Source organism: Equus przewalskii, chromosome 1 (assembly GCF_037783145.1).
Source record: "Equus przewalskii isolate Varuska chromosome 1, EquPr2, whole genome shotgun sequence".
In the NCBI taxonomy this organism is placed as follows: domain Eukaryota; kingdom Metazoa; phylum Chordata; class Mammalia; order Perissodactyla; family Equidae; genus Equus; species Equus przewalskii.
In genome coordinates, this window is record NC_091831.1 from 33,659,024 (window position 1) to 33,682,145 (window position 23,122).

At 42.3% G+C, this 23,122-nt stretch overlaps 1 protein-coding gene across 50 annotated transcripts in view; it reads left to right on the forward strand.

The window, feature by feature from the left end:
- SORBS1 (sorbin and SH3 domain containing 1) overlaps window positions 1–23,122 on the forward strand; it is a 219,639-nt gene that overhangs the window by 147,129 nt on the left and 49,388 nt on the right. For 32 of the 50 annotated variants that reach the window (XM_070561112.1, XM_070561217.1, XM_070560916.1 and 29 more), the window contains 6 exons: window positions 8,102–8,149; window positions 8,272–8,401; window positions 10,118–10,232; window positions 15,922–16,005; window positions 20,048–20,113; window positions 20,659–20,760. In XM_070561112.1, coding sequence (XP_070417213.1) covers window positions 8,102–8,149; window positions 8,272–8,401; window positions 10,118–10,232; window positions 15,922–16,005; window positions 20,048–20,113; window positions 20,659–20,760 — 545 coding nt within the window. The remainder of the gene's footprint in view (window positions 1–8,101; window positions 8,150–8,271; window positions 8,402–10,117; window positions 10,233–15,921; window positions 16,006–20,047; window positions 20,114–20,658; window positions 20,761–23,122) is intronic. The other 18 variants (XM_070561228.1, XM_070561222.1, XM_070560956.1 and 15 more) reach the window with 2 other exon arrangements.

Genomic DNA, 23,122 nt, shown 5'->3' on the forward strand with positions numbered 1-23,122 from the left:
AGATGACAGGCTGGGGTGTGTTAGATACAGTTTTAGTTAAAATGCCATCTTTTGTTTTTGTACTCCCTGCTATGTGCTAGTCTTTGGTTTCCAACCATTTCGTGCCTGTGTCCTATTTTGAATGAAAAGAAAAGTCTACCAAACAAACTCAGACTTAAAAATTAAAAGCCAATGACTTGATTTTAATTAGTGACCTCCTCACTGCAAATGAGAGTCTATTTGGTGTGAGATAACCTAGTGTTTTTTTTTTTGTTTGTTTTGGTGATTAAGATTGTCCCTGAGCTAACATCTCTGCCAGTCTTCCTCTATTTTTCGTATGTGGGACGACACCACAGCATGGCTTGATGAGCATTGTGTAGGTGGTCTGCAACTGGGATCCAAACCTGCCAACCCCAGGCCACCGAAGTGGAGTGCACGAACTTAACCACTATGCCACTGGGCCGGCCCTCTAACCTACTGTTTTTATCTTAGGGTGCTGATTCTAGCTAAAAGTGTTGCTTAAGAAACAACTGACTGAGTTGAATGAGGGAGAACTTTTTTCAGGGTAATTTTGACAAACTGCAGTTTTTGATTTGTACTTTATTTGGACTTACAAACCCAATTCACTCAATAAGATAGGATTCCTTTCTAAGGAAGATGATAAGCACAGAGCATGACTGAAGGCGTAGCATCCTTTTGACACGGGCAGAGGAAAGCCACCTAGAGACATCCTTTGGAGAAGAACAGTTGCTCCCATTGGCCTGGAAGAATGCCATAGGCCTGTCACGGGCAGTGCTATGGCTCCCGTTGTTAGCCTGCCTGTTGGTCTGAACGTAGGGTTTCGTGGTCTCACACCTAGAACTGCCATGTCGTCAGCTGCCACACCTAGCAACCCTGGTTGATGATGACGTCTGCTTCTTGGTACACATCAAGTCAGGCATAAGAGGGAATTAAGGTTATTTTGTCTACAGGCATAAACGGTAGAGGATGACATGATAACTTTTCACCTATAATTGAGGAAGCAGACCTTACTGTTTTTTATTTTCAAAGACTGAAAAGGAAGAAGTAGTCTTAAGGGATAAAAGGGAAAAAATTAGATTGGACTTAAAAAATTCATAATAACCAGATGATTATACTTTAACACAAGTTTTTAAAAAGTCTTAAGTCTTTTTCCCTGGAGATCTTTTAAAAATAGGGTAGGTTCCATGACTTGCCCCTACTTCTGCCTAGATGACAGTGCCAGACGTAAATCACAGATGTATGCAATTAGATGAAAGCTCTTGACAAAAGAGTGAAACGTTTGAGTTAGATCGCTTTAAAGAATTATTTTTATTTTAATGTTTTTTAAGTAATGGATTCTCTGACTTATGGTTTTGATGTCTGTGAGCTCGGGCAGGTCCTCCTCAGCCCTGTGCTCCTGATAGGTGCCCTGGGCTCTGTACCCCCTTCTTAAGGTGGGAAAGATGTATGCCTTTCAAAGAAAGATGTTAAAGATGGATTAGCACCCGAGGCTCTACCCACAGACTTTAATGAGCATTAAAAAATAGACAGCTTTACTGAGAAACGTGAGCCATCTTTCCAGAGTCTAGCCCCTGGGGAGGAGGAGACTGTTGTTGCTACTGGGTTTTGTTTTGTTTTGTTTTGTTTTGTTTGAATTCAGAATTTGAAACTAGAATTATTTGCAATAAACCTGTCAAAACCTAGCCTAAGGGTTGCTGCTGCCTCTGTCTAAATTCTATTTGTTGGTACAGCATAAAAAGACACATTTCTAAGTGTCTCAAAGCTGATTCTCCTCAATAGTAAAGGACTATGTGAAAATTTGCTTACCCTGGCTTAGCAACCTTCTTTTTTCCCCTCTAGCTAACAGTGAAAAAGTAAACTTCTGGCCAGACTTTCAGAAGATAAATAGAATTACCATGTCTGAATCAATGAGATTTAAAATGAACTTTTAAGGAAACTTCTATAAATTTCGACGAGAATCAGTCACTTCCAGTCATTTTATAACCTCTGAGACTACTCTGTGGGACTGGAGCGATGTTGTGTATAGTTTGTTTCATGAGGTAGCTGGGAAGAATTGGGGCTAGGAAATTTGGGAAGAATTCAGTAGAATGAATTCAGGAGATTTATTTCCTGTAATTTCACTACATGCCCTGGTCGCTGGAAAGCTTATCAAAAATATAAATAATTTACCAGAAATTCTTTGGGAATAACTTTCAAGAAAGGCTAAGCAAGTGAGTTTTACTTTGTTTTTTAACTTTCCCTCGACGCACCCTCTCCTCCTCGTCATTCCTTCCTCTCTGACCCAAAGCTACTTGTCTGGGAGTTACCCTCCAATCTCTATCTTAAAGGCAAATGTCCTTTCTTGCATCTTAGATGCCACTAAGTCAAAAAGATTGTGGGGGTGGGGAGAGGGGATGTTGATGGACACCAGCGCCTGCCCCACCCACCACTGCACCCAGACCATGGACGGGCTGCTGGGAGGAGTCCTCAGACATCCCGCCCACGGTTTCCTTCTGAAGCAGGAGCGAGAGGAACAAGCTGTGGAAAAAGAGCTTCAGAAATGCCACCGCTGCCTCTTCCCCTCCCCTTCTTTAGGAAACAGCAGGGTGGTGGCCAGCACCTCAGCAGCTCACAGTCAGAATCCTATTAATAATAATAATAGCATAGCCACTGCAATGACTATGCCGGGACTGCCATTTATGGAGCCCTACCAAATAAAAGGCTCCATGCTGAGGGCATCACAATTATTGTCTCATTTTCCTCCTCCCAGCAATCCCATGAGGTAAGTCTTCATTTTATCAATGAAGAGTGTGAGGCTCAGAAAGGTTAGGTAATATGGGCAAGATCGCACCTGAAGTGGCAGAGCCAGGATTCGAACGCAGCTCTGTGGGGCTCTCCAAACATGGGTTTTTACCTACTCTGTTCCACTGCTTTACTGATTCCTTTACCCTCCTGCCACACTGTGTGCCTCACTCCAGGCATCCAGCGTGCCCTGCTTCTGAGTCAGTCATGCTTCACTCGGCTAAGCCAGTGACTCCTGGGATGGCGTCTGGGAATACATAGTTAGGATAAGCTCCTTGAGTGATTTGACACATGGCCAGGATGGAGGATCACTGAGGAAAACCACCCTTCCCTGCCCTTCAGAAAGGGAAGAAGATACACGCCCAGTGCAGTTTTGGGGGTTTGGATATAGAATTAGAGCAGGGAATACAGATTCAAAAGGGCTACCCTTTCCACTCTGAACAAGGCCAGATGATGTTGGCTCCCTTGACATGCTTGATGTCAAGAAACGGGGAGATATTTCCAAAGGGTGCCTCAGGATCAGCAAAAGCAGGCAACTGGTGTGTTACTTTGTGGTCTGTGGCCTGTCAGGACCCATTGGGCCATGTCAAGGTGAAGGCTATCAGCCAAAAGTGACATCCCAGAGACCAGTTTTCCCCTTGCTTTTGGATGCCTATTCCACCACTGTCAGGCTGGTGGTGGCCACTACCACCTCCTGGTGAAGTGACTGTAGGCATCCCTAGGTGGTGGTGACATGTCATAGTGGTCTGTCTCATTGAGCTGTTTCCTTATTCCTGGATGAGGATGCCCTAAGACAAGGATTTATGAGGCTGATTTTCCAGGCACATCTATATCTGGGTTAAAATAATCCTCGACTGGTCTTACAGGATTTCTAAGAATAGGCTTATTTTGCTTGAGTTCAAGCAAACAGTTCTATTGTGAAGGTGCCTGGCCAGGATCTGTGCCTCCTGCCCAAACTCCAGCGAGTCCTTCCCAGAGGAGGGGCTGAGCTGCTCGCAGTGGTCACCTTTGCTCTCCTAAGTAGAGCTGCCCGGAAGCTCTCTGCCTAGCAAGTACAAAAGTCTGACTGGCTGCAGGATAGTGGAGACAGTAGCAGTTACTCCGCTTCCACCTTCAAGGGCCAGGAATGCCACAGGAGATGAGGATGGTGAGTCTCTTTCCAGCCCTCCGGTCCTCCCAAACTTATGCTCCCTTCGCTCCTGTCCTGTGCCACCTCATTCTCTTCTACTCTTTCAGGTTCTATTTTTTCCCTGAATTTGTCTTCTATAGCTTCTCTATACCCTGTATCGATCTTTTTTTCATCCCTTCAAATCCGATTGCCTTTAACCAGATCATAGACAGCTTTGAGATCTTTCCCCAAGCTCCCTAGACTATTCCTGAGCACCGTCAGCCTTTTCCCTTTTTGCTTCTTCTTCCTCTCCAGTCCCACCCAGACGTTGTACCCACTTCTGCATATGTCTCTCCTTTTCTTTGAATATTTTTGTTTGTGGGGTGGATGTATGTGTCTATCTTGACCCCTTTCTCCTTTCTCTTCCTAGGTGTGTGTGGGTGAAGCAGGAGAAGGAATTAAATTGAGCAGTGAAAAAAGATTGTGTTAAAAATAACTCGTTGATATTAGAAAAATAATTTTAAGTTTAAAGGCCTAAGGAATGCATAAAACTGAAACTTAATTGATATAGGCAAGTGATTATGCAAGTACTGCTTTTTGCCCACCATCCCGTTTTAGTCAATTACATCTCTTTTATAGAACAACTGTTCTCAACGAGCACTTTCTCCAGTGTCTTTAAGATTGTTATAAATTCTCCCCAAAAAACCCCAGAAAAAGTCTTTTTTAGAAGTTCATTTAAAGTCACTGTGGCTGAAAGGCAATTATGTGCCTCCTGGCAGTTTTAGGAGAGTAGCTGTCCCCAAATCGAGCCTCCAAGGACAGAGTGCCAAAGCCCAGAGGGGAACTGTTGGTGTGTAAACATCAGAGCTCAGCAGGGGCCTTTGGGACCCAAAAGTGAATTGTTCACCCTGAGTAAATCCCGCTTAGTGTTAGAGCTTCCTGGAAGTCCCTGGCTCAGGAGGTTCTGAGTGTTGCTGCCAAGATTTGGTGTTTGCTGTGCTGGGCTCTGAGGGGCACAATCCGCGTGTGGCTCCACCACGAGCAGGAGTCACACGATCTCGGCTCAGCTGAGCCCATTATGGCACAGTTTTAAAGAACCCTACGAGAATACTGAAGGCAGGATTTCAGACACAATGTCTGTGTTCGTAGATCACTTGAGAAATGTTTCGTTTCATGTGTCTTAGTTATGGTTAATCTCTCTCTCTCTTTCTCCCCCCTTCCCTAGTTTGACTAACTCTAGTGTATGGAGATGCAGAAGGTGATCCTTATCTTCAGTTTCACCATTCACTGGTATTTGTAACTTCATACACATCAACTGGTGTTTCTAACTTCAGGCCCATCTACCCTAGTGTGGACTCAGCATGCCAGGAGAGGGTTGCAAGGAGTAGCAAGTGGAAGATGTAGCAAGAGTGACGCAGTTTTACCCATTGTCCCTGGAGACCAGCAGGAGGCAAACTAAAAGTGTGGTGGGGTAACTTAGAAAACTTGCTTAAGTGTCACCAGGGAGGGGGTGATGCAGAAAAATAGAGCAAAGGCTTCAAGGGCTGGGAGTCAGTCTGGCCAACAGGACAGTGCGTGACTTGAGTTTCAGAATAGCAGCCTCCCCTGCCTCTTCCATGATAAAAATTGTAATGGAATAGCCACAGATTTTCCCAGGACTGGGCAGATGAGGCACAGTGATGATAGAACAAAACACCCCTCCCCATCACAGGGCTTAGAGGCAGCACAGGGAAATGGAGTCAGAAAGACCTCGAATCCATTTCTGCTTTGTCTCCTTCTCACTGTGTGGCTAAGGGCAAATTTTCTTAACCTCCCTGGGCCTTATTTCCTTGTCTGTAAAATGGAATATTTACATAGCTCCTGGAGTTTTTGCAAGGATTGAGTGAGATGGTATTAGTAAATTATCGGTTAACTGCTGTTATTTTTATTCACAAGTGTAGGTAAAATTTTCTTCTGTTAGATTAGCAAGACAAACATAAAATTGAATGTATACATCCCCCGGATGTTCAGATGAGTCCATACAATTTCATTACCCTTGAAAGTCCAATCAACTGAAGTGCACAGTGTCAGACTCAGATCCCGTGGACGCTGTGAGAAACGAAAAGCTTGTTTCCTCAGAGACGCCCAGGCCCTCCTTGGATGGGTGAGATTTATTTTTCTACCTGCACCACATAAGAGATAGCTTTAAGGATGTTCAGTAATTCAGACTTCTCTGTTGCCTTCACCTCTCATCTCTCCTACTTCCGCTTTTCAAAATACATAAATTGTTTAACTCCCCAAGCTGTGCTATTTTTTCCCCATCTTATACGAATGATTTCTCTTTTTCTTCTAACAAATTTTCTAGAATTGTGTGTTAGAAAGCTCTAGAGAGAAAATCTTTTTAAAGAGCTCAGCTTTTTTTTTTTTTTAATCTTTGAATATTTAAATGTCATTTTCGTCCTCATTTCCTTCTTACCTCAAGAGCCAGGTAATAGTTAGAAATTAACTCTCACATCACCGTCTACTGATAGGCTGTAATTTCTGCATGATTCAGGGATGCGTAGGGTTTTGAGCTAAAATGCTAGGCTGGATTTTAAGCAGTACCTACGTTGTTTCCTAACTAAGCTAGTTTTTCATTTGGCAGGCACCATTTTTCCAATGAAATCCCTACAATCAAAGCTGAGTTTTAGTTTTCTTTGACATGGTGACATTTTATCAGTACAATAATCCGAAACTCTGTTTAGGAAAAAAAAAAACCAACAACAAGGCAACGCAAAATTCTTCAGAACGGTACTTCAAAATATATATTTCTGGATGTCATTTTCTCTCTTCACTATTTTCAGAAGTTAAATGAGCTTGCGTGCTCAGTGTGTGGCAGGGAAAGGCTGGGCTGTGTTGGTAGGAGAGCCTTAAGCCCTGTTCAACTTTGATATCCATTCTTATCCTTTAAAGCAAAAAGGGGGCAGGAGGGGAAAAGATAACTTGGTACTTAATGCCTTTATTGGATGGGGGAGATCTGGGGCAGATAAAAGTGGGGAGGGGAGAAGGAAGTAGGAAAGAGTGATAGTTAGAGAGGCTGTCTTTGAATAATACTTTACTCAAGTCATAGTTGTGCTAGCTTTATTTACGTTTCACAAAATATTCTGACTTTCACTGCTCTGAAACTTAAAATGATTTGCATAGTCATTAACGTATTATCTGAATTCAGGTGAGCAAGATATTAGAAAATAGGAAAGGCTGACTGTTTCAGCCTAGCTCTGGTTGGAGAAGTGCTTTGGAGGGATCATCTTGGATGTAGTGACTAAATATCCTGCCTTTTCAGGACAGTCCCAACTTTAAAATCTGTTCCGTAAGTGTGCCTGTGGTCTCAGTTTTAGTTCAGTGCAGCTGCTTCCGTGGGGGGTTCAGATCTTGTCTCCACTCTGCCACTGAGAGCCCCAGTGCTTGGCTTATTTAGGGATGTGTGTCTCACCCTTGGAGAGCCATCTCACAACACAGGAACTCATGTGAGTTTGTCTTGATCCAGAGTCACAATTTATACACTTCCCTCCCGGCAATACCTTTGCAGAACAAACCAGATAACCACATCTGCCACCGGTGTGTTGTGTTCCAAGGAGAGAAAGCTACTCAAGGAACCAGGTTGAAGTGGAATCAAAACAAATGGTTGAGGGTTTTCTTAGCTGCAGAACCTCTTTGTTAAATACTGTTGTGTGTGGATCCTTAGCATGTAAAACAGGTCACAGCTGAGCTGGGGAACTAGCAGCCACACCTCTGGGCCTCCCCATCCACCTAGTAGCAGGCCTTGGGGGAACTCAGCAGGCTAGACCAGAGATTCTAAGTGTGAGCATCCAGGGATCTGTCTCAGCCCTTGCTTCTGACTCAGCCAGGCTGGTGACCCTGTGTTCCAGCTTTGCTTGTGGAAGTTCTTTTGAGGAGGACCCTTGGCTATTTGTCCCCATGCTTTTCTTGGTGTCAGGTGGCAGTCATCCCCCAGGCATCATGAATGTACCTTCTGGACTGCAGGTCCTCTTTGGGTGGGAGGGCTCTACAAACCCAGCTCCTTTCAAATGTGGTTTGCCGTGGTGTAGCTTCCAGCGCTTGGCTCCTCCTCTCTCTGCTGGGCTCCCTGGTGTGGCTGGATGCCGGTGCAGGACGGTGGAAGTGGGGGACATGTCACTCGGTTCTCTCACTTGAGCTGGATTTCTCCTGATTGCATTTTGTTTTGTTCAATAGATGATGATTCAGATCTGTACTCTCCTCGATACTCCTTTTCTGAAGACAGTAAGTGACTTAGAATTTCCCGGTTGTGGGGGAGGAAGGGGCATTGCAGATGAGGAAGACATCTTCCTGTTTTCAGTTTTCATCAGTTTTAAAAGTCTTCTGTACCCACTTTCTTTCTCCAGCAAAATCTCCCCTTTCTGTGCCTCGCTCAAAAAGTGAGATGAGCTACATTGATGGTGAGAAGGTAGTTAAGAGGTCGGCCACACTTCCCCTCCCGGCCCGCTCTTCCTCACTAAAATCAAGCCCAGAAAGGTAAGTGCTCCCTTGTCCACAATCAGCTCTGTGATTTTAGGCCCTCATACACAATCTACCAGTAATGTACAATCTCTCTCTGCTGGGTCAGACAGCATGGGACCCAGGAGTCAAGCCAACCTGATTTTGAATCCCTGCTCTGTCAACTATTAGTAGTGACTTACCCTTTCTGAGTCTCAGTGTCCTCATCTGTAAAATGGGATGAATTTTATATTCGGAGGGATGTTGCAAGGATAAGACAAGATAATACATATAACGTTTCTAGTGGTGCCTGGCTCATAGTATGGGCTTAATTAATGTTGACTATCTTACTTTTTACCTTTTCCAAGAGAAATCTTAGGTGTAAGATTTGTCATGTGTTTTTATACTCTGTGTGCATACTGATGGGGTCCACAGCAGAGAATATAATTTTAAAATGATGCCACACTTTTTAATATCTATTTATTCATGCAACACGTATTATTGGGATGTAAGGCTTGGACTGGTTCTAACGATGGCATTAGTCAGCTCTTAATGCCCACATCAAATGACCCAATTTTGTCTTAGTGAGTTCTTATGCCCTATGGAGCAACCTTCTTATGCCGTCTTGACGGGTATCCTATGTATCTTCCAGCCCCATCTTCCATCACTTCTCAGCACAAAAAAGGCTCTGGCCAAACTAAATTATTTCTTTTTCCCTTAAATACACACTCAGTTTCACACCTCTATACCTTTTCCATCTTTATAGACAAGTCAATGTTTTAAAAGTCCCATATGTGCATAAGTGGCATCTGCCTAAGGGTTTGATAATTATTTTGAAGGAAGGCTGAGCATGCCCATAAATTCTTTACAAGTGCATTCATCAAGCACCTACTGGGTGCACTCTGTGTGCAGATTGAACCAGAGGCTATGGAGGAATATAAGCATATATAAATCATTGTCCCTGCCTTCAAGAAGTTTATAGCCTTACAAGAAAAACTAAATCATCACAGTGCAAAATGCAGTAATGTACGTGCATAAAAAGTTAGCAGACCGTTACCAAGCATTCATGTGTCCTCTAGAACCCATAACTGGATCAGGTTAAGTATCTGTGCCATAGGCTGCAATTTTGGTGGTTACTGGGATGGGGTGTAGAATAGAGAAGAACACGGTTGTGATAGCAAGTAACATTTATTGAATGGTTACGATGGACCTGGTGCTCTGCTAAGTGATTTATGTGTACTGTCTCATTTAATCCTTGTTACAACAACCCTGGTTTTCAGATGAGGAAACTGAGGTAGCAAGAGCTCATGTGCTTGGCCCAGATCACCTCGCTGGCAAGTGCGGTAGCAGGGGTTGGAACCATAGCCGGCTGGCTCCAGGACCTGCATTCTCTCTCACTGCACTAGCATGAGTGGGAAGTAAAGGCATGTTTGGGGAATGATAAGCTCATGAGAGCAGAGCAAGGTAAAGGATTTTTCCAAACAAGCTTTGCTGCTGCTCTCTCTTCTCTTTCTCTTCTCTCTGTCTCCTGGTGCCTGGTTGTGCACGCAGGACACCTCAGGCCTTTTGTGAAGGAAACAGAGATTTAGCTGGTTATTTTGAGAAGGAAACCAGCACAACTAAATGCTTCGTGCTGAGTCCGATTTTAGGCTTCAGATATAAAAATTCCTTTATTTGACTATAGTCGGCCAAAGTCAGACCGTGTTGGATGCCAATTTTCATGAAAATAGCTCTAATAGGATTTTCTTTCTACAGAAACGACTGGGAGCCCCCAGATAAGAAAGTGGATACAAGAAAATACCGTGCAGAGCCCAAAAGCATTTATGAATATCAGCCTGGCAAGTCCTCCGTTCTGACCAACGAAAAGATGGTAATGTGCATATTAAAGTTCTTTTGTCTCCCCCTGCCCGCGTTCTTTAATCCGGATGCATTGTGCACTTGGATTACATTCTTTTTCCCTTGAGATAGACTTGCTTTGTTTAGAAGACAATGAAAAAATGAAGTATTTTTACCGTTTTCGTTTTCGCAGGTGTTCATAAAATAAGTCCCGAGATTCTGCTTTGAAAGAATCCTCTTATCGTGGCTTTGTTGCTCTTTTTGTGCATGGTTTTAACTAATTTAAAATTTCTTACTAATGTCAAGATTGATTTTGCTGCTGTCTTTTTTTAAACATCTAACCATTAATTTACCAGGCTTGTTACTAACTGGACGAAAGTCAGGTGTTTTTTTAAAGTGACTCTTATTTGAACATGCATACATTTTGTGGAAGTTACTAGTGCATCATTAAGAGCTAAATAATTAATGTGATGTTATGACTTAGAAAAAAGCCCCAGACTGTTAGAATATGTCTTTTAGGTCTTCCTTTTTTGACAAGTGCAATATTGAGGACGAATTTCATATTCAATCTGGTTTCTGGTTCCCTGTGCAAGTTCACATCTCCAAGCAATTATAAGTGGGGAACATGGCCTGTACAGGCATAGCAGACCACCCTGGAAAAGCAGCTTCTTCTGTGAAACTGGGAAGAATTTTTGCAAACTGATTAGTTTCACATCTGCCAATCATGCTTCCTTTTACTTACCCTTCCTTAGATAAAGCTGGTTCAGAATTCTGCTCATGGTTAAAGGGATTGTCAGAAGCTCCACACACACTGCAGGGCTCCAGCCGTGCCAGCAGGATGGAATTATCATGCTGGGGATTGGTTTTTATTAAAATGCTGTTACCACACTGAGTGCAGAATAAGTAGGCCTCTGAAATGCAAGTTCAAATTACTTTCCCTCCACCTCTTCTGCTCTACGTGTTTTTAAGGAATAATTGATTTGACTTTTACTAAAATAAAAATGTGACATCTTGAAAAGCACAAAGGGATAAGTAATTTTAATTAGGAAAAAAGGTCAACAGTTCACAGAAATGCTTTAGAGTTGTCATTCTTCAGCATTCACTGTGCACCGCAGTTATTTTAAGCGGAAAGTTCAGAGAGGAGCAGAGAATTTTGCCTCTGACTCCATGCTTCATTGTAAGTTCTGTCCCTGTTGGGAGATGATAAACATGGAAGGTAACCTACCACACAGGCGTTCCTGGAAAGAAAGTCATGTGCTTTGGGTATATTCCTGACACTTGAAAACCAAGCTGGGGACGCATCATAACATGTTAATACATTTAAATGATTTCAGGGGCTCTGTAGGCCTTTGGGTGTTTTTCTTTTGGCAATGTTATTGTTCATAGATGGTCATTGCTTTTATTGAAGGCTTGCCTCTTTTCTTAATTTCTTTTTTGTTTCCTCCTCCTTTCCTTGTTTTCTAGTAATCTGACCAGTATTCAGAACTAGGGGGAAAAAAGAATAGTTTTGTTTTTCTCATTTGATACTGTGATGATTACAAGTATGCTCCATACCATAGTTCTTGGGATTGTTTATGTTGTTTATCCAAAACCCTGAAAAGTACCCCATAGTACCCCCATAGGGGGCCCTCTGTGGAGAGCTGTGGTGACCGTCCACATGGATTGAGGCAGCATGTGGGCGTTCCTACACAGGACACTCCCTGTGTTGTCCCAGGCCCTGGGCTGATCCAGTAATGGGACATAAACGCCAAAGGCGGGGCAGGGAGGAACATGACTGTCCAATTGTTTGATTTAGTGCCTTTCACTCTATTTAGCACTGTTCTTCCATTTTAGAAAGAAATTTCAGTCAAATCTCTATTTTTTCACAGTCTACTCTTCACAGTCATTGAATTAATCCTTTATTTTTGAATTTTTTTTCCTGCTCTTTTGGCCACATGAACAGAAAAGTTGGAATGTGAGTCTTGCCTTTTGGTATCCAATATCTGGTATGCCAGAATTTGAGGACACCCCCCACCCAACCACCACACACACACACACACACACACACATGCACACACGCGCACATGCTTTTTTGTTATTATTAACTGTGAATAAGTATGGTAACTAGTGACAGATGTAGAATCTAAATTTACTCTCAGAAATGCACAACGCCTTTTGGGGAAAAAAAAATAACGCTTTTTTCCTAATTCGAGGTACTCATGTCTGCATTTTAAATTGTGACCTTGTAGACACATCTATTCTTTGTTTGCAGGAAGGGTTGAGTGGTAGACTGTGAAGGCCACCTTAGAGCTCATCTTGTCGCTGGAGTGAACGTCCCTGACAGATGAAACACTGTACTACCTTCAAAATCCCCCTCAGGAGGTTTATAGCCATCATGACCTGTTCAGCTACTTGGAAAACTCATATGAAGTTCTTCGTAACTACGTGGCCCCCTCTTATCGTAGTATGAGTCCACGTTCTTCTCTTCTGGCCTCGGAATTGGAGATCTGTTAGTCAGACCCTCCTTTGTCAGAAATGGCCTTTTTCAGGCTTTCTTCTCTTTGCTTTCCTCCAGAGTCCCTTACAGAACTTTAGCTCAATTCAACAAATATATATATAATAATTTTATGTGTCAAGCCCTGGGTTAGATGTTGGGGTCCCTGCTCCCATAGGAGTATAGTGGGAAGGTCAGATGTGAAAAGAGCAGTTACAGACACAATATATATTTCAAAGTATACAACCAATTTGGTTTCTTCCCAGTTCATAGTCAGGTCACTTTGAATTCCTTCCCGGCTTTTCAAGTTTGTCACTTACCCTGCTTTAGCTTGGTATTATTTGCAAACTTAGTGGGTCTACCCCCTTCTCCTGGGGAATGTGAAAAGTGGAATACAGTATAGATCAAAGACCACTGGACCAGGAAGTGGAAGATCTGGATTCTGAGTTCAAATTCTGACTCTGCCTTATGCCCTGGGGCAAGTCACTTAACCTTTCTGAACCTCAGAGTTTTCATCTGTAAAACAGAAGTCTTAATCTGACCTGCCCACCTCTACCGAGTGAGAGGATCAAGTGCAGTAATGTGGGTCAAAGAATATGAACATTATAAAGTGCTGGGCAAATGAATGTACCACACTCAGATTATTGATTTAATTAAAATTTGAAACTGGTCTCTGGCTCCTGTCTAAGCAGCAAGACTGTCCTTGAGGAGAATCAGGCGTTTTCCTAGCAAGTCACTTGCCCTTCCCAAGAACTTTGCCGAGCTAGGAAAGAATAGCCCAGGGTGGCAGAGAACGTAACCTGGCATTGAGGAATCTGCCCTGCCTGCCAGTGCAGAGATCCCGCTCTGCATCCAGAAGGACGTTTTCTATTTGTCCATCCCATAATTGGATTCACAGCTGAGTTATAAATGGCAAAATCAAATGCAGATGTTAGTGCTGTGTGGTGTTGCTTTTTTAACTTTCTCTCGGGCAGCTGAGAGGACTGAGGCCAGTGCTCCGGGCCCGAGCTGACGGACATACCTCCTGATTCAGTTCTCAGGCCCGAGCTGACGGACATACCTCCTGATTCAGTTCTTGATGCAGTGTTAACCTCGGCAGTAAAACAATCTGCAAACAGCTTTTGGCAGTAAAGTGGGTTAATTCATTCAGGACTGAGTACCAAAACATTCAGGCACTTTCCTGCCAGAGTTAGTACGTTTTATTTAAAACCCCAAAACTTAACCTATTCCCAGAGAGCAGTTTATAAATAGTCTCGTAAAATAATAAACATGAAATAAGTTTCATGAAAACCCATCATATAAGGATCTAGGATGTCCCAGTGTCTAAACAGTCCTGCCTGAATAGTTGTGTCCTTGTAGGTACTTTGTCTCATTTCACTGGACAAATACAGAATCCATTTAGAATCCATTATTTCACATAATTACAGAGTCCCTTGAGAAGGAGCACGCCTTCTCCTTCAAGATTTAAGCCCTAACCTCCTAAAGACAATTGGAGGAGGTTTCAGTCTGGATGTAAGAGGACAGACTCTGTGTTGTCCTCTGGTTTCAACGAACTTAAATGCAGTGGATTTCAGTTAAAGAAAAGTTCTCTGCCATGTCTTCCTCTATTTAAAGCAAAAGTAGAAATAATGGCAAATATTCTTCTAAGGATTTTAGAAGAAGGGATTGGTAAAGGTCACCAAGAAAGCTTAAGCCGTTGCTACAAGCTGTGAAAGGGCTGTTAACCGAGCGTTGAGAGACGGTCCAGGAGGAGCTGCTCTGGGAAGCGGTCTCCCTGAAGATGTGGCCGCAGGCCTGGCAGCCTCCTTCCTTGAGGGCTGTAGCCCTGAGAGAGTGAGGTTTCTTATATGTTGTTTTCAATCTCCCTGGAAAATGTACATTTTCTGTTTCATATTGTTGTCAGAAAATCACCATCTCTCTCTCTCTTATGACTATCAAGGTTTTTTTTTGAAACGTACATACATAAATGAGTTTAATTAAGCCACGAGCCTCTAACACTTTTGTCTGATGTGAACGTATCTTCAGTTTATTAAGGGGAAACCTGATTTGCTTTCCAGGCATTCATTTTCCAGCTAATTATTTCCAGAAACACATGTTATTCCACAGAGCAAGGTACCAGAACTTCATAAATATTAAATATGAAATCCCACGGAATCAAATTATCAGTCTGTGTGAAGTACCTCTCAGGGTGATATAAAGTGGGAAATCTAACTTATTTGTGTAACATAACCCAGAAGTTTTTTCCCCCCTGTTGTTCTGTTATCTGTCTTGTTCAGCTTTTCCCTTTATTTTTTTCCCAATTCTTTCACATTTATTTGTTAGAACACAAAGTTTATTCTGTCTGTATTCATCCCACACAGGTGCTTGTTAAAAATGTTTTTTCACTTGTGTCCTCTGTTTTTACTTATATCATCTTTCACTTTACTGTGTGTGGGACATGGTTTCTCACGTACTCATGTGCCATTAAAGATGCAGTATTAACAAATTGGCTTTTGTAAAGTGTCAGTATTTGCATTTATTTTGAAAATCTTAAGGCAGCCTTGCAAAGAAGTACTAAAACTGTACTAGCCCTTAAAAATGGTTTGCTCTACTCACCTGGCATAGATGACTAAATGTTTGGTGTGCTCACCAGGTAATTTGCTCCTAACTGGTAGTTCTTTGTAAAGACGAAATCTTTTTCTCCCACAATACAGATAATCGTCGAGGAGTATTGTTATGCCTGTATTCCGATTTGTTGCGGAGGGAAGCAGTATGGTGCAGAATTCTCCATCTTCAGTTTATTTGCCTTCTGCCTTAGGACTGAGAATGATTCACCCACTGCTCCCTACCTCAGTGTCCCTGTTTTTATTTTTTTATTTTTTTTGCTAAGGAAGATTTGCCCTGAGCTAACATCTGTGCCACTCTTTCTGTACTTTTTAGTATGTGGGCCGCCAGCATAGCATGGCCACTAACAGTGTGGTGTAGGTCTGTCCTCGTAACCGAATCCCAGGACACTGAAGCAGAGCGTGCTGAACTTAACACTGGCCACCGGGGCTGGCCCTGTGTCCTTGATTTTATAGACCCATCCTCTCCCACCTGTTTTAGCTCCCTGATTTTGCTAGTGTCAGTAAAAAATGGATGATTGCTGCTGTTGAATGCAGTTGCTGTATATACCTGGAAACCACTGCATCTCTACTGGCCTGTTCCTATGTAATCTTTGCATAATGTTATCCTTCTCTCTCTTCCATTTCCCTATCACCAACCCCTATAGAGTCGGGATATAAGCCCAGAAGAGATAGATTTAAAGAATGAACCTTGGTATAAATTCTTTTCGGAATTGGAGTTTGGGAAACCGGTAAGTTTAATAGCTTCAGTGGTTATAGACACCTTTTAAAATAATGCTGTTGATGCATTGTTGCTGCTAAAGAATCAGATCTATTCGTAAGGAATTCAGGAAGTGGGGAGCAGCCGTGTCAGACGTCCATGGTGGGCTCGTCCATTTTTCACTACAACCTGTAAGCTTTCCATTGCGTTACTTCACCAAGAAAGGCCAGTGAGCTCTGAAAGTATTTCTTTTGCCAGAAGATCCCAGGGAGACATGACTAAATCATTTCTTGTCTTAGGACCTCCCACCACTAGCAATAATTATCACCCACCTTGTGAATGGCATTATTTCGGCCATTGGTTCAGCTCTGTGACCAAAGTCTTTATGGCATCCTGAAGACAAGCAGGAAAATGCATTACCCCCTGAGAAGACCAGCAGTGTCACTGCTTTAAATAGAAGTTTTGAAATTACACGTGCAAGGCAAGTGCTTAGCAGGCCAAAAAATGCCTCTCTGTGTAGATGTGATCCATGAACTCAACCCCATTACAGGTGACTCTTAGGGAACGATTTCTATGAATTAGGATAATATTTCCCAACATTTGACATGAGAGTTAGGAATTCTGGCAAATTTAGTGTTCAGCCTACTCTTCTGCAGCTTGCCTGAGATGTGTCTAAGTTGGCTTTGGTACAAACTGAATTTTGGCACTTAAAGGAGGATTTTCTTAGGCCCGCACCTGAATGAGTATCAAACAGAAGGGAGAATTGACCTCATTTTTCCACTGGAGGTGATTGGAAACTGACTTTAAAACTCCAGTTACTTTAAAGTCTTAATTATTACAGCTGCAAAAAGAATTTACAGGTGGAGGGAGATTAAGTGTATAAAAATAAAACATTTCATTAGATGTTTGTGTGAGACTTTAAGCACTGAATCCAGCATTTGAATCACTATGATTTAGAAGGATAGTTTTGTTTGCAGATGGGAATTAACTTTATAGTTCAGTAAAATGTTAAATTCCATTGTGTATATTTTTCATTAAGATGAAGACAAAGAGAAATTAAGCTGATGCTCTGGAATTAGGAATTTGATTTAGCTATGCTGAGCTTTGTTTAAAAGTTGAGGTATTTCGGAGTTAGGAGCACCTGGCTTGCAAACAACCTGCTTGTAGGAACAGGCGTTTCTCCCGTCCTGCCCCTCCTAGACGCTGTCTGCTGGTGCGGCTAAGCTGTCATGGATGAACAGCGCCACCTACTGACCAGTGGCGAGGGAAGCATCTAACCTGAAGTCTGCGCCATCTCCTCCCCTCCCCAAAGCTTTGAAGACCTCCCTTCTCCTTTCTCTCCCTTTTTTCCCTGCTGTCTGTCATTCAGACATCAAGGAAGTCTACCGCAGGCAATCTTTTCCATGTGCAAATAGTTAACAATATCCTAACCCTTTTCCTTTTCTTCTTTTTCTTAAAACCTGCCCAATTATCTCACAAAAGCTTCTGTTAATATGTGTAATTCCCCTCCCCCTCAAAAAAAGACCATGACTGATATATGTAATAATAATGCCATACTTTCATCAGGGAGAGTAAAAGGTATTAGCTTTAAATTATGCATAAAAAGAGTCTGTGCCATTGGTTTTTGAAGTCCCTTTCAGAATCCACAAATTTCTAGTCATCTCCTCATTTGCTGAATAAATTAATTTTATCTGAAATATCAGCTTTTAGGAAACATTATGAAACAATATTTTCTAATTAATCGTGATTGGTTTGTTTTACTAAATCTAACATTGCAAATAATTCCATTTTTGTTAGCAATGGACAATCTTTCAGTCCCAGCAAACAATAAATAGGTTCTGTGAAGAGCTCAGTAAATTAACACTGTTTCTACTGGAAACTGTAGTCTGGACGCCACACGACCAATCCAAATAAATGTTGAGAACACAGTCCCTTTGTGTATTGGGACCTTCCTATAATTTGTATCCCGACCCTGTTGTTCTGCTTCTTAATTATTTAAAGACTTAGAGATGCTTTTCCAAAATGGCATTTTCCCTGAAGACGTGTGTGTTCCTTCCATAGACCTTAGAGTCCTTCTTAAATGGGACTACTACTTATTGTGTAGCTCTTTTCAAGTAATAAAAGATAATACTTTTGAAGACTTGCCAAAATAACTTAGTCAATGCCCATATCCTGAGGAACAGTGTTAAGATGAACAGTTCCTTACGGTCTGAGGCATCCTAAGGGTGGGCTTGTTATCTAGTTGAACCAGGCTGATGACTGGATGTTACTCCCAAGGTTTGGGAAGAAGGTGGAGTGGGGAGAAAGGTTTTCTTCTCTCCTACCCCAATCACTTTAGACCATAAAAGAGTAAGAGACATAAATAAAAGTGGTGTAAACCATGGGAGTTGTTTGGGAAGGTTTTTCAGTCGTTCAGAAGCAGAATGAAATTAAAACTACTAAATCATGTGAATCATGATTTCTACTTTTGATTCCACACCACCTCAGGGCCCCCCCACCCAGTGAGTAAAGCCTGTCAGAACTGTGACGCGAGACGTCTACCTTAACTCCTTTCTTCCTCAGCCCCTTCACTTAAAGGCCCCCCAAAATGAGCTGAGAATTCAGCAAGATCCTGACTGTAATACCTTTTAGCTCTAATAAGTCGTTGTAGAATATCAAATAATTGAAGACTCCAGAGACCATTTTGGGGAGTATTATTTAAAACCAATTTAATTTAATTTGTAAACACTGTCTTAGTTTTCTGCAGTAAAGAAATGAGTAGGGGTACCATAAGTGGCTTTAAAAAGTCTGCTTCTCCAGATGAACAATCCAGATGAAAGTGTATTAAGTGTTTAAAGATGAGTGATAATTGTTAATAGCACTTACTTACAAATTGCAGAACGTACATATGCAGAGCTGACATTACTGACCTGTTGCTGTCAGTGTTGAACTTACCTTGGAATCAGATTGCTTTTCTTTTGCAAATTCATTACCAAGAGCCTGAGTGTCAACTTTTTCTTCCTTTTCCTCCTCTAATTTTTACAGAAATTGATACGATTTCTATAAGTAAGCTCAAGGCAAAATGTCACAATGTAAACCAGTTTGAATGCTTCCACAGAGTTGGTTATCATGAAATTTGTACAAAATTCTAAGAGCTATTAATGATCTCTTCTTCGCAGAGGTCATTGTATAAGAAGCTTCAAGTCTAAGTAGGCAGAACAAGAAGCTCTGCTTGGCCGGAGAGAGGTTCCAGAGTTAGAAGTGACTTGTAACTTCTGGATGTCCTACCCTCTGAGCCCCTCCCTCATTAAACTTAGGACAGTCCTCCTGGCAGATTTCTGTCTCAGGAATGCAGCTCTAATTCTAACGTGAAGAATGAAAGGAGAAAAGAAAAATAACCTTGCAGTCTGCTGTTTAAATTCAAAGTATAAACTCTGTCCTCTGGGGGAGATGGGAGGTATGGCTCTAGCAGTAGCCATGTTATCAAAGTCTAGTTAAACTGTAAAACGACATGTTAAAATTGTCTAGTGGAATTGTCTAGTTATACAGTGCAATATTTAACACCCATTTTGTACGTGGATTTCATTGCCACAAACCACAGAAAGCATATTTAGTTTAATTTACCCTCCATTGGCCAAATCTCCAAATTCACACATTGATTAACACATAATGAATTTTACAGTGGAGAAGATTGCTTCAATCTTCTGATGTATCCACTTATATAGAATCTCAGTGTCAGTCTTAGTTTGAAAAGAACAATGAGGAATTGAGAAGGTTCTATTTTTGTTCAAATTGGTGTCAATGGTTTTTTTCCCCTTTTTCCTTAAGTTTTCAATATTTAGAGTCCAACAATGATTTACTCTTGAGACACAGACATAGAAACAAACTTCCCAGTTAATGTTTCCAGCTCCCAAGTTCTGCAGGGTCCCTAGGTGGCCTCCTTGGGTAGCCGAGCATCCGCCCCTTTGCTTTGAGTTCACTTTCCTGTGTTGATATGGTTCTCCTAGTGTGCCCCTCTTTGTTTGAGCCAGTCTCCGTGTTTGTCTTTATGTCTTTATGCTCATTTCTTCATTTCCTCCTCTGCTTCCCGTCAGCCTCCCAAAAAGATATGGGATTATACTCCTGGAGACTGCTCTATCCTTCCTAGAGAGGATAGAAAGGTAATTCCTCCGTGCCTCCTCCGTGGGCTGTGTGTGTGCTCTCTAGCCTGGTTAGTGTGAGTGTGTTGTGGGGTTTTTGTGTTATCACTTTTTTTTTTTAACTTAATAACATTTCTTTTTGGCTTGATGATAAAATTATTTAACAAAGTCTCTAAGACTTACACTAATGTCTAGAGGTTTTTAAAGCAATGACTTATTCTTCTGACATATAGTATTTGTCACAGTCACCATACTCTGAAAAGAGAGAAAATAGGTATTTCCCTAAAGGTAGGTTTTTGTGGTATTTGTAGCTCCTCTCTTTAGCAAGTAGCATTAGAGTTTTCAAGCTCTGATAACTTCAGGATTTATTTGATATGCCTAATGTTGCATTCCCTGTTTTCCTGTCTTTAACTAATTTCTAGTGAGCCCTTGTGTTTGAGTCATGCCATCTTTGCCTTATTAATGTGTAACACTAAACAAATTCATTTTTCAAACTTAACCTTCCATTCTTCCTGCCTTTCCTCTAAACTAAAACGTTCTTTCCCATCTTTTCTTTCTTGAACCAGACTAACCTAGAAAAAGATCTCAACCTCTGCCAGACAGAGTTAGAGGCAGATTTAGAAAAAATGGAGACGCTTAATAAAACACCCAGTGCAGAGCTGGCCCAGGTATTTCCCCGCTTTTCTCCTGCCGTCCGTTCTTTTTCAAGCTCTGTTTTGTTTTCTTCGTTGTTCTCTGCTTTTTGATGTAGCTGAGGTGATGAACGGTGCTGCTGGTTATTTTTAAGCTGCATGGCTTTCTGACTTGTGTTGTAGATTCCTCTTCCCCTGACTTAATTTTTGCCTGGATTTCTTTTGAGGTTGGCATCTTCCTTAAAGGGGATTTTTCAAATATATGCAGAGTGGCTGGTGATTTAAACTGCTACCCCGCCGCCTTATTCTCTTTCTCTGCTTTCAGAGGGTGACTCTTTTAACTTCCCTTCCTTCCCCTCAGTATACCTTCTCTGAATTTTCAGGGAGCCATATTTTGGGCAATTCCCTTGTGTTTTTTTTTTGTTTTTTGTTTTTTGTTTTTTTTTTGCAGCCCTGGGAGATACCAACCTCAGAGATCATTTTCAAAAACACAGCAGTGGTGATTTGAGTGCCTCTTATGTGCCTGGCACTGTCAGAGTAATAGTATTTGTAATTTCAAAGGTCAGAAGGTTCTCAATGAAAAAATGTGCTCCAAAGGCCAGACAGCCTGGCCGCAAGCAAGCATTTGAAACTCAACCTGCACTGATATTTTTAAAGGGAGCTGTGTCAAATGTGGTTTATTAAAGGATATGTCAGAAAGAGAGAGAGAGTCCAAGGTAAATCTGTTCCCAAGGGGGGAAAAATCCCCAAATGTTTGGAAAACTGCCCCCAGGGCTCCCTGACAGAACAAAAGAGGCTATTGCAAGGAAAGGGGATCTTTACAGAAAATAAAAAAGGAATGCAGACACTGCCGAAGAAGCTAGGAAGGCCCACAAGCTATGGCAGGAAAAGTGGAAAATGCTAATGGGCCGTGTTATACTTAAGCAGAGCTAAGACACGGAGGGCCAGACCACCAGCATGAGTGGTTTGGGTACGAATAGTCATGAGTGCCAGAGACTCAAACCAGGGCAGGGGCAAAAAATACCAGGGGATTACGGCAGCAGCCAGGGGGCCTGGGTAGGAGGGTCAGAAGCCAGGGAACTGCGGGCACATCAGGGGAGTTGGGGTTCAGAAATCCAGGGTCACTGAAGGAGGGGCCAGCCAGCAGTTCCTTCAGAACTTGGAGGAGGCACAAACGGGGAGCCAGAGTGCACGCAATCAAGGCAGTAAGTGATGGGGTGGGGAAAGTGGGGGCAGAGTTTCCAACCAGGGTGGAGTCTGGAACCAGCTGTAGCCCCTGTGGGACTGAAGGTTTGAGCTGGTTCTACAGTGAGAACTGTGCCTGCAGGTAAGTCCTAACGTGAGCTGGGCAGGACGGGAGCACTGAGGTTACAGGTCAGCCAAAAATGAATCGGGGCACTTTTCAAAGTAGTCTAAAATAACAAGAGTGCTTCTGTGACACATGTGAGGAGGAAAGGCAGCTAGAGAGGCAGGGAGGCAGCTGAACTAACTGCAGCCTCCCTGAGGGCAGACATGGCTGCTGGTGCTAGACCCCTGCCTGGGGCAGGATGGGCACAGAGAAGTGTCTGATGCATAAATGAATCATCTTCCTGTTGCTTCAGATACCTGTTGTCCATTTGTCCCAGATATGTTTGAGACATGCTGAGGGAGCTTCTAAATCACACAATAAATGGACTTTGCCTTCAGAATCATGATAGTTTAGTCACACTTCTAAATAAAGGATCTCCAGCAGTACACAGCAGTGCCTGCTAAGAGCTGAATGAATGGTATAAGCTGTAAGTACCAGGAGAAAGAGAAATCTTGAGGAAAATCAGGGAGACTTCTCAGAGGAGTTAGCTGAGATCTTAAAGGATGGATGGAACTTAGGTACATGGTGAAAGTAGGGGGCAGCCATTTAAGATACGGAAAAGAGCACAGAAGTGAATATGTTTAGGATGTATTTAAGGAATCAAGTAGATGAATTCAGCTGTAATAGAAGATTTGGGGTGGCAATAGTGGGAGGTAGGTCTGGGAAAGAGAGTTGACCGTGGATTGTAGAGGCTCAGAAAATATGGTTAAGGAGATGATTGATTTTGCCCTCAGACCATTGATGTAATTCAGGAAGTGTTTTAGGAAGGTTAGTGTCATCACTCTGACAGGCTGAATTAAAAGGAAAACTTCCATTTGGTGGTTGAGAGGGCAAGAACGCTACTGTGGTAGTCCAGGCATGTAGTAATAAGAGGCCCTACTCCAGGGCACCAGCATGAAGGGAAGGGAAGAGTAGATGTGAGAGGGATCTCAGAGGAAATTGCAATGGGAAATTTTAACTAATTTGTGCGAACAGCAAAGAATTGGGGGATGGGATGGAGACAAAGACAACTCTAGGATTTTGGCTAGGAACATGGAAGAATGGAGACAT